Source organism: Lithobates pipiens, unplaced genomic scaffold (assembly GCF_037356315.1).
Source record: "Lithobates pipiens isolate NorthernLeopardFrog02 unplaced genomic scaffold, aLitPip1_a1.2 Scaffold_16, whole genome shotgun sequence".
In the NCBI taxonomy this organism is placed as follows: Eukaryota; Metazoa; Chordata; class Amphibia; order Anura; family Ranidae; genus Lithobates; species Lithobates pipiens.
Window position 1 is genome coordinate 240985094 of NW_027507748.1, and position 14161 is coordinate 240999254.

A 14161-nucleotide genomic window follows, 5' to 3' on the forward strand; every position below is an offset into this window, starting at 1 on the left:
TCGTAGAACCTGGGCTGATGTATGAGTGTTTTCCTGGAGTTTACGTGCTAGTAAGGTGTGGGCTTTGTTGCCTTTATCATAGTGTAACTGACGCAGCCTCTGAAGGGCTTTTTCTACCTTGCCTATGTCTATACTTTTAAGAACTGCCCATAGGCATATAATTTTCTCTCAGAAGACGAATTGAGGACGAGGTCGGGAGTCTGGATTCTTAGTCCCGTAATCGCTGTGCTGTCTGTCTCAGTAGCCTGGTACTTTTCTTCCAGGTCTTGTAGATCGATATGCATTGTCCCCATATGACCGTTTTGTGCGCTTCCCAGAGGGTTCCCACAGAGATCTCCGGGGTATTGTTTTCTACAAAGTACAGTTTTAAGGTGTTCTCCAATTCAGACCTATGGACAAGACCCTTCAGGAGTAAGTCATTCAGCCGCCAGTGGCAGTGTTTGACCTTAGAAGGGTTCCGTTTAAGTTTCCAGAGGATTGGCGCATGGTCTGACCATGATATAGGCAGGATATCCACGCCAGTGATTGCTCGCAGGGAGGGGGCATTAACAAAAAAAGTAGTCTAGTCGCGCGTGTGCGCACGACAGGGATGGGAGTACTGACGTTCCGTTGGGTGTTCTATGCGCCATTCATCAAACAGAGCAAATTTGCGAGTGAACTGACGGAATTGTTGGGATTGTCTGGAGAGGAGCGGAGAGGAAATTATTTTGGTGGAGGAGAACGGAAGGTTGAAATCGGCCTCCCTAAAAAGGAATGTTTTGGTTCTGAAAAGACGGTTATACACCTTAGTCACAAAGGGCATCTGGTTTACATTTGGTGCATAAATGTTGCAGAAAGTTATGTCGGAGTATTGCCATTTGCAAAATGAATCAGAAATCGGTCATGGGAATTGGAATAGGAGGAAGTTGGAGTGAATGGATATCCCTTTTTTAATCGGGATGGCCACCCCTGCTCTCTTTTTAGTGCTGGAGGCTAGGTACCCCATGGTTACGACGCAAATGCCAGAGTGCCTGTTTTGTTTATTTCTTGTATAAATATGACCTCCTGAGAGTCCCTGAAGCTCCTCGGTGCCAATTGCTGTCTGAAATTTGAGTGAAGACCATTGACATTATGTGAATAAACCTCTGTGATTGGTATGTGAGCGGGAGATGGTTAAAAAGTGTTGAGGTGTGGCATACTTATCCAGCCTAGAAATCCAGGGAGACTAGCCTTGAGATCAGAGATGGCATTCCCCCACATGTTGGATGATGCAGGAGCCCAGGAGAGAAGAGCCACGAGAGGGAGGAGACAGAATTAAAGGTCTATCATTAGACCAAGAGTTCCATGTTACCCCCATCATCCTACAGGGGTGGGCGGGGGGGGGGGGGTTAGTAATGATCATAAAGGAACTTTTGAATCCCTAAACAAGTGAGGGGCTAGTGCCCGAAACCAAAGTCCAATCAGTGCCCATTATCTACGACCTGCTAAAAAAACAAAGCGGTTAAATACTAAACAAATGCTGGGGGACAATGCTAGTCATTTTAAGGAATAGTTTAAACCTGTGGGCAGAAACAAGCAGAATATGAGCCACAATCATAGGGTCATCCACGCCAGGGCTAGATGTCAGGAAGGCCAAGATCCCGACTAGGCGGTCAAGACGCCGGGGGACGTCCAGTAAGGACAGCGGTCGTCTCCCGCTTATGGGGATCGACCACCTAGGGAGGGAAACATAATTAATGCAGTCATCACAAATACGAACTCCAACTTTGGCAAACTGTGCATAGACAAATTGTCCCTCCAGGATCGGGCCCGTCACCTGTGTAAAAAAAAAAAAAAGTATCAAAAAGGGCGAAAAATGGCCTTGGTAGTGTTCAGGTAGGCTTATGTTTAGGGCTCATATGGGGGATGTCTGGGGGCTGTCTCCTCCCTTTCGCAGAGACCTTTTGCCAGCCGGTCGATTGGGGGGGGGGGGGGGGTGATATCCCAACTTGGAAGGTCTGGTATGGGGACATTAAGAGTCTCACAGAAGAAACAAATGTCCTCAGGTACTCGAAGCGTTGCCGTCCCGGGATGTGTAGCTGTCAGGCTAAAAGGAAATCCCCAATGGTAGGTGATGGGTGGAGCAGTCTACGCTTCTGTAGAGTAATCCAGGATAGATCATGGAAGAGTTGGATCTGAGTGTTATCCACAAGGATAGGTTTAATCACCCGGGCTTTGCGCATGATGTCCTCCTTTAACGGGAATGAGTGTACTCTAGAAATTACGTCCCTAGGTTTGGACGCTTCATCTTTAGGCTTCAAGGCTCTGTGGGCTCTGTCCATTTCAATGTGCGTGGAGCAAGTTGTTAAAGGTTGTTTGGAGAATCGATCGTAAGTCCTCTGGACTGGAAGACTCTGGGAGCCCCCGCATCCTGATATTGCAGCGATTGTCCAAATTTTCCAGGTGCGTTGCTTGTCACGGAGCATATATCGGTCTTCTGTCTGGTGGGATTGGATTTGGTGGACTGTGAGTTTAGTGGTTTGCAGGTCTTCGTCTAGGTCTAACACCTGTGTGGCCAGTTGGTGAAAGTCCACTTACAGGTTCTTAATTTCACTACAACAGGCTTCTTTGACCTCAGATATCAGCAGCTTAAAGTCAGCCTTTTGTGGGCAGTAAATATAATTGTTCCCACCTGGAGATCAGTTAATCTGCTGTGAGGATGGAAGGTATCCTGGGCAGGGGTTGGTGATGGGCCAGAGGTTGCGAGGGGGGGCCCACGGTTCATACCAATCTCTCTGGTCATTGACCTGTTAAGGGCCAGATGAGGTGCGTGGGGAAGGCAGGATCTCCGTGTGAGCCCCAGTTAAACCAGTGGTGCTGGGTTCATTGGAGCGGAGGGGGTCTCTGCCTTTGGTGAACCTTGGACAGAAGATGGGGTCAGTGTGGCTTGAGAGGCATACTGCAGCTGCGGTAGGGATTGTGAGCGGCCCAGTTGGGAGTCAGGGGAAAGTCCCCCAGTGCTGGAAGACCGGTGTGGTTCCCACAGGTAGAGTGAGTCCAGGACCGCCATTAGAGGGAGAAGGGGATCAGGGAGGGACTCACCCGTGGAGCCATTGGTAAAGTCCCGGAGTGTAGGCCGCAAGATGGCGGCGGCATCTCTCGATGTGGTGGAGGAGGGCCGCACAGTGCCGGCGGAGCTGAGATCAGAGTAGCGGGTGGACATTCCGCTTAGTGAGACATCCATGGGAGCCTCTGCAGCCGTCCAGTGCACTCCCTGAGCCTCTGGGTGAAGAAGAGGAGGTCAGTGTGTGGCGCGCTGCTGCGCCATGCTGTCCGCCTCCCACATGGTGGAAACTGGGAGCGGGGCAAAGTCGTTCTTGCTTCTGCCCATCATCCTCTGACGTTTACCGGAGCCGTCGGCGGAGGCCATCGCATCTTGTCTCCTGCTTGGAATGGAGACGAGTGAGGGGAAGATGGCCCCCACCCGTCTGTATACAATTGCTGGGCGGAAGCAACGTCAAAACGTCCCTTCCGCCCACAGCTCTTAAAGGGCCATTTTTTTTTAATTATTTAAATGGCCATTTTTTTTTTTATTTTTTTTTTTTTTATTGCATTTTAGTGTAAATATGAGATCTAAGGTCTTTTTGATCCCAGATCTCATAATTAAGAGGTTCTGTCATGCTTTTTTCTGTTACAAGGGATGGTTACATTCCTTGTAATAGGAATAAAAGTGATGATTTTTTTTATTTTTTTGTTTAAACCGTTTAAAAATAAAAGGTAAAATAAAGAAGGAAAAAAAGTTTGTCGCCATTCCACGAGCAGGCACAATTTTGAAGCGTGACATGTTGGGTATCAATTTACTCGGCGTAACATTATCTTTCACAATATAAAAAGAAAATGGGCTAACTTTACTGTTGTCTTTGTGTATTTTTCCAAATAAAGTGCGCAAATATGGTGTGACAAAGTATTGCAGTGATTGCCATTTTATTCTTTAGGATTTTTACTTTTTTTTTTAAATTAAGTAATTTTCTAGCAAAAAAAAAACTTTTTTTTAACTTGTAAACAACAAATCTCAGGAAGAGGCTCGGTCCTTAAGTGGTTAAAGAATTTTTAGATTTTTCTTATCCTCCTCCACTATGTGCCTTTCGTGTTCTATCTTAGCCGCCCAGATTGCACCCTTACATTTCTTTGTAAAGTTGGAATGCTGATGATGATCCCTCAGCCTTGTATTTTTTGAAGGCATTCTTTTGCTTTTATATGCATTTTTACATTGGAGTTAAGCCACCCAGGACTTTTTGCTCTTTTAAATTTATTTCCCATTGGGATGCACTGGCTAATGCCCTTATTTAATATGTTCTTAAGGCGGGAGACCCACAATTTTTACATTTTTTTTTTTTTTTTTTTTTTTTTTTTTTTAAGTCAGCAACTGCAGCTGCTGACTTTTAAAAGGAGGACAATCACCTTTCACAGGGTCCAGCGATGTCGGCATCTGAGACCGAACCATCTCTCGGTCCTCAGATGCTGCCGCTGCCATCTTCGCTATGGAAATCAGGAAATGAAGCCTAGCGACTTCACTTCCCTGTTCCCTACTGCGCATGCGAGAGCCGCACAGCTCAATCTAAATGGTCCGTGCTGTCTCTGGGATCCATGCGTGTCCCAGCAGACAGTGCGGCAAGACAGGAAGAGGCTTAGAATCCCGTGGGAGTCTATGCCCGGAAGTGGGTGCAAATACCTATCTTAAACAGGTATCTGCACCCCCCCTCCCCCCTGAAAGGTGCCAAATGTGACACCAGAGGGGGTGAGGGTTCCAAAAAGCGGATGCTCAATTTTTGTGTGAACCTCTGCTTTAAAGCATACCCATTTCTCCTCCATGTTTTTTGTTACGAAGATTTTCCCAATTTGTATTTTATTAGCAAGGCTTGTAGTTTAGGGAAGTTGGCTCTTTTGAAATTCAGTGTCTTTGTATTCACCTTATGTTTCCTATTAGTGTGATCTTATACTGAAACTAATTGACATGTGATCGCCTAAATTGCCCTGTATTTCCGCATCAGTGTTCAAGTCTGTATTGGTAATCAGTAGCTCTATTAACGCTTTGTTTCTAGTTTGTGCATTTTACCATCTGACTCTGACTGAAATTGACCTATAAGACATTTTGGAACTGGCGAACCTTAGATGAATGCCTGGTTACTTCCACCCAGTCTGTCTGGATAATTAAAATCCCCCATTATGATGACACTTCACATACTTGCCGCTAATCCAAATTGTGATAGGAGAACCACATCCTCCCCTTGGTTAGGGGCCCTATAGCATGCTCCCAGTATTACTTTACTCTTAGTTTAACCTAGGGCTGAAACAACTAATCGATTATGAAATTAATCGGTTACTATTCTCATAATCGATTAATCGCCAGTAACATATTGGGGTTTAAAAAAAACTAAAATTAGCCCTTTATAGTACAAAAAGAGCAAATAATCGCTACTGTAAATATTTCACTGTTCTACAGTGTAAAAATGAACCCCTTACAGTAGTGATTATCTTCTTTTTTCTCTTCTATAATGGGCTAATTTTAGTTTTTTTTTTAACCCCATTATGTTACTAAACGTCTTAGCCCTTGTACACATGGTCGGAGATTCCGAAAGAACCAAATCCGTCGGATTTTGTCCCTCGGATTTTGTCCGACGGATTTTGTCTGAAACTGTTGCATACACACGGTCGGACAAAGTTGTTAGAAAATCCGACGTGATGACTTATTTCGTTACGACGGGACTACGTTCACGCTAGTAGCCAATAGCTTTGGTGTAGGAATTTGATCTGAGCATGCGTGGCACTTTGTACGATCGGAATTCTCTACACATGATCGGAGTATGTCCGATCGGAGCATTTTGTCGGAAAATTTTACCAACAATGGAAAACTTGGTCTGTCGGAAACAGTCCGATGTAGACCACACACAGTCGGAATATCCAACAAAATGGTCCGATCGGACACATTCCGTCGGAATCTCCGACCGTGTGTACAAGGGCTTAGACCTGCAGTTACAGTTCATTTACATGGTTTCCTATGGGACACGTTCACATCTGAAAGGGTCAGGGACTTTTAATGCAAAATGGTGCTTTATTGGTTCAATATACTTCAATGGAGAAGCTGCAGAAAAGCATGTAATGTGTTTTTGCAGCAATTTGTGTTTTTTAATCTGCCCAAAAAAAAAAAAAAAAAAAATGCAAATGGCAGTAAAATCACGTGCGCAAAAATAAAAACGTACAGCAAAAAGCACTGCAGAAACAGATCAAAAGCAAACTGCATAGGTGTGTACCGAGCCTTATGCTGGCCACACAGATCAATTTTCAGATGAGAATATTCAGACGAAAAATCGTTGTACATTCGCTGAATTAAAGTATTTTGTTTGAAATTTTCACTTGTTTTTAACATTGTTTTTAAAATGAATGTAATTTCTGACCGAAAACCACATACATTGTCTGAATATTCCTTTGACTAAGAAGTTTTCTATTTCCAAATTTTCCCGTCACTATGGTTGAAAATGAACGTCAATTTGACCCACTTTTTTTTATTTTTTTTTAAAGGTTATTAACCGATTAATCGAAACAATAATCGGCCAACGAATCGATTATTATGAAAATAATCGTTCGTTGCAGCCCTAGTTTAATCCCTTTTCAGCTCTACCCATAAGGATTCTACCTCCTCCCCTGCTCCCTTAGTGATGTCATCTCTCACATTCACTTGTACATTATTCTTGATATATAGGCATACCCCTCCCCCTTTTTTACCCTCTCTTGCCCTACGATATAGGGGATACCTTTGAATGGTTGCCAGCCATTCATGAGAGCTGTTGAACCAAGTCTCTGAAATGTCTACAAAAATCTAAATCTTCCTCAAATAACAGTAGCTCTAGTTCTCCCATCTTGTCCGCCAGACTCCTGACATTGGTGAACATACCACGTAGTTTAAACCGGTCGCATACTGTCTCCTTATTGGGTGTTCTGAGGTTGCAAATAGGAATTGCTCTACTTACCTCGGGTTTAGGTTCATTAGTCAACCTACCACTAATACTCCCCTGTAGAATATGTTCCGTGCTGACTAGATCTACTAGACCCTACACCCCCATTGCCTAGTTTGCATGTGTTTATATGTGTCCACCTTATCTGGTGCGTGCTAACATTATTTCTTCTGACTGCACTTCACGACCAAGCACTTTTCAAGGTTTATTACTGCATTTATTCACTATTTTTATCACACCATTATGGTTCAACCAATCATGATGGACTAGCATGTTATACTACCTTTTTCAGTTTTTTACCTTTTTTCAATTATGTTTCATATATCAATTTTTCTTTACTTTTTTTTTTTTTTTTTTTCTCCACTGTCATTTTGAGCGCTACACTATTGTTTTCTATTTGTGTTTCACTTTGTTTCTAGTGGAGTGTTGGCTTCTCATCCATTTTCACATTTATCCATGTGTTGATCAATGCGTGCCAGAACATATACACTTTTTTTTAACAAAACAGTATACACCAATGCATTGCGCTGATGTGTACTGCTGTGCACTGAATGAAAAATACAACAGTCCCTACTTTTTTTTTTTTTTTTTTTTTTTTTTTTTCAGCTCAGCTAAATGCATGTGCACTGTAACTCGCATAAACACAAGGGGCAAAACGGTCAAGCTTTGCAAAGTTTAAAAAAAATAAGTATTTGAGCACAACGCAGCCCAGCTTGTCATTGAATGCTGGGTTTATGCGTTAGGTTAAGGTTAGCGGTTAGAGTTTTCTTTCACAATTTTGAGATATTGATCATACAGGAAGTGCATTGCTTTGTCAGTCCACTGACTCATGGACATAAAATTATCATTATTATTCAGGATTTATATATAACGCCAGCAGTTTGCGCAGTGCTTTACAAAATAAAGTCAGACATTCTAGTTACAATACAATTTGGTACAAGAGGAATCTGAAAGCCCTGCTTGTTAGAGCTTACAATCTAAGAGAGCGGGGCAAAGTGTTACAAAAGGTAAAAACTGTAGGGGATGAGCCAATGGAGAAAGTAAAAAAACACAGTTAAAAGCAGGCTTCTTTAACCACTTGCCTACTGGGCACTTTTACCTCTCTTCCTGACCAGGCCAATTTTAAGATTTCAGCGCTGTCGCACTTTGAATGACAGTTGTGCAGTCATGCAGCACTGTACCCAAACGAAATTTGTATTTTTTATGTATTTAATCACTTTTGGGTTTTAAATTTTTTGCTAAATAAACATATAAAGACTGGAAAATTTTGGAAACTGGTTATTTTTTTGTCACACGATATTTGTGGAGCAGCTTTTCTAATGCAATTTTACATACTAAAGCATAAATACATTTTAATGAATTTCAGTGCACACAGAGACAATAATGCACACATTTTTGGTAAAATATTAGCTATGATGTTGCGTTGGGTAAATAGATACCAAATATGTCACGCTTTAAAATTGCGCACGCTTCTGAAATGGTGCCAAAATTTGGTATTTAAACATCTCCGTTTTATAAGCCTTTATTGGTTACCAGCTTAATGTTGTACAGAAGATGGTACTAAAATGATTGCTCTCGCTCTGACGTTCACAGCGTTGCCTCACTTGTGTGGTGTGATGGCCATTTACGCATGCATAATGGACTAACATGTTTTTGTACACTGTGACAGATGTTGATCATCCACTGGCGGACACTGACAGATGTTGATGTCACAATGGAACACTATTGCAGATATTTTGAGCACTGGTACAGATGTTCATGGGGACACTTGAAAAGTTGTTCATGGGACAGGGACAGTGGTGCTTGGTGTACTATGTGTGGGGTCTGTGTGATCTGTGACGGCTCTCTGTGTAAAATGACCCCTTACAGAGAGGGCACAGGCTGCAGCATTCCCCGATCCCCCACACTGAGCTCAGCGCGGAGAACTGTCGCAGAGACGCGTGTTTCTGTTTACACTGTGAAGGCTGTGATTGGACAGTAAGGCCAATCACAGCGCCCATATCCCAATCTGTGATTGGCTGTGTCGGAAGATCAAAACCCAGACATTTTAGGGATTGGGGAGGGAGCCATAAGTACACTTTATTCACAGATGACCTGACGGTGTTCATCACCTCTCCTCGCACCACTCTGCCAAAACCTATTGCCTCTTCTGAACCGTTTTGGGAAACTTTCAGGGCTCTTGATCAACCAAGATAAATCAGAGGTGCTGAATATAAATTTGTCACCCCCGACTTTACAGAGTATCCAGACTCCATAAACTTTTCAGTGGCAGCAGACATCCCTTTCCCATTTAAGAATCCGACTGACCCCCACCATCTTTTTAAGTTTAATTATAGTGAAGTTTACCGTCCTACCTAGGCTACTAAATTTAATTTGAACTTTGCCTATCCAGGTCCATGTTAATGCCACGTGACAGTTATAATCAAAAATCTTCCATTATATTTAAGAAACCAAAGGTCCCAGAACAGCTTGGGCCACAATGTTTGCTACTAAGGTTTCAGGCGGATTGAACGTGTCTGATTTTAGGAAATATGTGACAGCGCAGCTCGCCCAATTATGCCAACTTCATATCCGACACTATCGACCAGTTTGGGTTTCAATAGAGGCCCAGACGTGCTCTCCACTCACAATAGCTTGTCCTCCTGGATTCATCGTAAAGCAATACTCTCCCACTCCTTACATGTGTGGGACACGTGCTGTAGGAGATGGCCTCTGCATTCTACACATATACCGGTAGCTCCTGTTTGGCTGGTGAATGAATAAGGGATTGGACTGTATAGGTGACTATCTCGACCACAGGGGCATATGCCCCTTCTCATATTTCATGTGAAGTCTGGAGATGCCCCTCCGAGAGCTTCCATTTGCAACAAATGTATCACTTTCTTAAATCTTTCAAGAAGGAAAGCTCTGCAAAGCGGTCTGAACCGTGTTCGAAAAAACTGGTGCATGCATGATGCTGCTCCTGTGAGGGGGCGTCTTCATGCTATACAAACTGTTTGCCAACTCTACTGCTTGATTATCTTACCAGGTGGTGTGGGAAAGGGATCTGTCCATAGCCCCTGAGGTGGAGGACTGGCGTAAATGCAGTACGCATATTCATAAAGGTATCCTTAATGTTGCCTTGATTGAATCAGGCTACAAAGTCCACGCCAGATGGTATTTAGTGCTGGAGCAACTGTAAAAAATGTGTGTATGCATTGTGTCAGCCTTTATTGAAAGGTGTTTTTTTTTTTTTTTCCTTTCCAAATCATGTCCAATCAATTTAATTTACCTCAGGTGAATGACGTTCAAGGTGTAGAAACATCTTGGCAACAATTAAAGCTGGCCATATACCATACAACTTTCTTATTCAATTTCATTTACATTTATCTTCAACTGCGTAGTAGAAGGGCCTGCCTGATTGCACACAAATTGAAAGTGTTTAGATTTGACCTCATATTATATGGTTTTGGTAAATCTAAAGGAAATCTATAGAAGAAAATTGTATAATGTATGGCCAGCCTTAGAGTTGTTACAAAGGGTCTGAATATACGCCAGTGTGATATTTCTGTTTTTTCTTTATCACTATCGATATTTTCACATCACCACTGATCTATCTTATGGTATCAGTACACATTTCTCATTAGTATTTTGCGCAGGACTGTTTAGTCCTACTAATTACAGAATATGTTAAGCTTAAAAAGGGGAAAATGTAAGTCCTTTTCTTCTGGCTGTGCACGCACTAAAGTGTTTTTTTTTTTTTTTTTAAATCATGGATGCAAATGTATAAAGTAATTTTACTATTTTTCCTACCTTAAAATTTTTTTGCTCCCATCACATTTATAGCTGTAAGACCTCTGCTGCATTGTCAGCGTATGACTCCAAACATCTACAATAAAATTATACACAATACTTTATACATTGTGCTAGAAACGCGTTGCATGCTTGCCAGTGTTTCCAGTGTAAATTTAACCTAAGATAACTTATCCTCCCGTTACATGTTTGTCAGTGTTTCCATTGGAAATTCAACCTAAAATAGGTTGCCTCAACTGACCTCAAGTTAAAAGGTGGTTAAAGAAACAAAGGATGCAATCTTTGTGCTCTGTTTTGGAAAATTCTAGTTGCTTGTCCTTCCTAATGATCCAAAGGGTTCTGTAATGTTGCTACTTGCTACCCAATAGTGGCAATCAGGTATTCTGGTTTAAATTTACATTTGTAAAGGTCACGGTGGCAGCCTACATAGCTCTCTCTCTCGCATCCACAAGGTCAATTTATTATAATTGGAAAACAAATTCTGTGTTTAAGCAAATTTTCTGTCTAGTGCACCAATATACTGTATGTATATATCAAAAAAACAAGTTTTAAAATATTGTTATTTTCTTCTTCTTCCTTTTTTCTTTTCATATAGACCCCCATATTGCTAACTCCAAATGCCATGCTTTCCAGCATACACTTCTGGAGCACATTAAGTCCTGTTGCTCCTCTCAGCCCAGCAAGATTACACGGTGCTAATACCTTGTTCCAGGTGAGTGAGACAGTTTTGCAGTGCCCATAATTTTCTGTGTTCTGCTAAAATGTGCTTCAAGTCTTGTGTTTCATTACAAAATATTTACTCATTTCACACTAGTTGGCTGCTTTCTTTTGCTTCATGTCAAAACGTTACTTTATGGGGTGCATTTATAAAAGAAAAATCTTAGAGCTGTTCATCCTCCAAAACGAAATTAATTCTGTGCAGTTGCTGGCAAAATTGAATGTTACGGAGCTGTTTTCTCTCCAGGTTAGATGTTCTTTATTCATACGAATAATGTGATTTGGGAAAATACCACCTCATGGCCACTAGATGGAGCTTATGATCATGGGAAATAAATACTTTTACTCATTTACAGGATGAACAGCTCTGCATTTTTTATTTTTTTTTTTAAACATCCTTATGGGTAACCGGAATAATGGGGCATTCTATGTCCTTTATATAATCTTAACCACTTAAGGACCACCTCACGCCGATATACGTCGGCAGAATGGCACGGCTGGGCACAGGCACATACTGGTACGTTGCCCTTTAAGACCCCAGCCATGGGTCGCAGGGACACCGCCGCCGGCGCACTTGCGACCCGGTCATGAGCTCCGTGGCCGCGGACCCGATCGCCGCCAGTGTCCCGCGATTGGGGCACAGAGCTGAAGAACGGGGAGAGGCAAGTGTAAACAAACCTCTCCCCGTGCTTCCTAGTGAGCCTGTCACTGATTGTCTGTTCCCTGTCATAGGGAAAGACGATCAGTGACGTCACACGCCAAGCCACGCCCCCCTACCGTCAAACAAAACACACTCTCACACTTAACCCCTACACTGCCCCCTAGTGGTTAACCCCCTTCACTGCCAGTGACATTTTTACAGTAATCAGTGCATTTTTAGTCAACAATTAAAATTGTTGCTCTATTTTTGTTTATAGCACAAAAAATAAAAACCGCAAAGGTGATCAAATACAACCAAAAGAAAGCTCTATTTGTGGGAAAAAAAGATGCCAATTTTGTTTGGGAGCCACGTCGCAATTGCCAGTTAAAGCGACGCAGTGCCGAATCGCAAAAAGGGGCCTGGTCCTTTTGCTGGAAAATGGGGCTTAAGTGGTTAAAGGAAAATTCCACAGAAACAAGAAAAAAAATAAAGGAAATAGGGAAACTTCTGTACTTACAATTTACTGTCTTGTGATCCACACAAGGCATACATAACCAAGGATGAGTAGACTCTGTGGAATGAATTCTGATAAAGCGAGATAGCCACGAATAGCTGACTTGATTAATGCATTTAATAAGAAAATACTTTGACACTATGCTTCAAATTTGTAACCTGGATCACCAGTACACTGGGCGAATTGCTGGACATAATTTAGAGCAGGGGTTGAAGGCAAGGATTATAAACCTTGCCTTCAACCCCCTGCTCTAAACTATGTCCAGATTTGATCCTTCCAGGCAAAAGAATCACAGAGATCAGATGACCAGTGTTCTGGCATTAGGCTCTTTCAGCAGTGTGTACCATAATTAAAGTCTTGTTTGTTAAAATATATATATAAAAACGTACCTGCCCTGTGCAGTGGATTTGCGCAGAGAAGCCCAGATCCTTCTCTTCTTGGCACTCCTCTTTGGCACTCCTGGCCTTTCCCTCCTGTCGAGTTCCCCCACAACAAGTAGCTTGCTATGGGAGCACTTGAGTTGAGTCACAGCTCCCTGTATCCATTCAGACACAAGGCCGCGGCCTACCCCTGCCCCCTTACTCTACTGATTGGCTGGCTAACTTTGACAGCATCAGGAGCCAATGGCGCTGCTGCTGTGTGTCTCAGTCAATCAGGAGGGAGAGTCTTGGATGTCCGAGACAGTTGTGGACATTGTTGGACAGAGATAAAGCTTAGGTAAATATTGGGGGGGGGGGGGGGGCAAGGTGGGCTTCTGCAAGCACAAGGCTTTTTATCTTGATGAATAGAAGGCATCAAGATAAAAAAAAACTTCTGACTTTACAACCCCTTTATTATATGTATATATGTGAACGTTTATAACCAACATTTTCCTATTGCATTTATCTGAATTCTTTTTCTTGGTTATTTTTAGTTTCCTTCTGCCTACAATAGTCATGTTCCACTCACATTGTCAAGCTTCGACAGTCCATCTACACCAGGACCCTTTACTCCGGATTTGCAGAAGTCCTAGCATAATGCCCAGGACAAAAAGGGAAAAATCTGCATTGCTTTATATTTTTCTGTCCAAGTTTTTATTTTATCTGTTATTTTGGAATACCTTTTTAACCTGGGAATTAAGCATGCAAATATTTTATCAATTAACCAATGTTATTGCAGATTCACAACATTCTAATTTGCCCGGATCCATTTACCCCATTCTCCTTGCACTTGGTTTGTTACGGTGAATATAATGGAGCAATGAACAAACCCCAGGAAGAGCACTTTTTTTTTTTTTTTTTTTTTTTTTTTTTTTTTGTGTTTTTTTTTTTTTTTCGAGAAATTTGCTTTAATGATTACAAGTGGGATTTTTTTTTTTTTTTTTAATTTTTTTTAGTATAATTCCAACTAGCAAATGCCTTAGTTTTATAAATTGCTTTTATGAAAGAGGAGGTATTGGATGCATTTTTATATGACGTTTTTAAAACCAGTTCCACGTGTGTGGCAAAATTAAGTTGTGCATTGTACAGAAATGGCACCTTTTTTAAA

At 42.0% G+C, this 14161-nt stretch overlaps 1 protein-coding gene across 2 annotated transcripts in view; it reads left to right on the forward strand.

Moving 5' to 3' along the window:
* The window catches only part of ELK4 (ETS transcription factor ELK4), a 101946-nt gene extending 88004 nt beyond the window's left edge, over positions 1-13942 (forward strand). For both annotated transcript variants that reach the window (XM_077481216.1, XM_077481217.1), the window contains 2 exons: positions 11359-11475; positions 13548-13942. In XM_077481216.1, the coding sequence (XP_077337342.1) occupies positions 11359-11475; positions 13548-13646 (216 nt within the window). In that variant the 3' untranslated portion in view covers positions 13647-13942. The remainder of the gene's footprint in view (positions 1-11358; positions 11476-13547) is intronic.
* Positions 13943-14161: the final 219 nt, after the last annotated feature.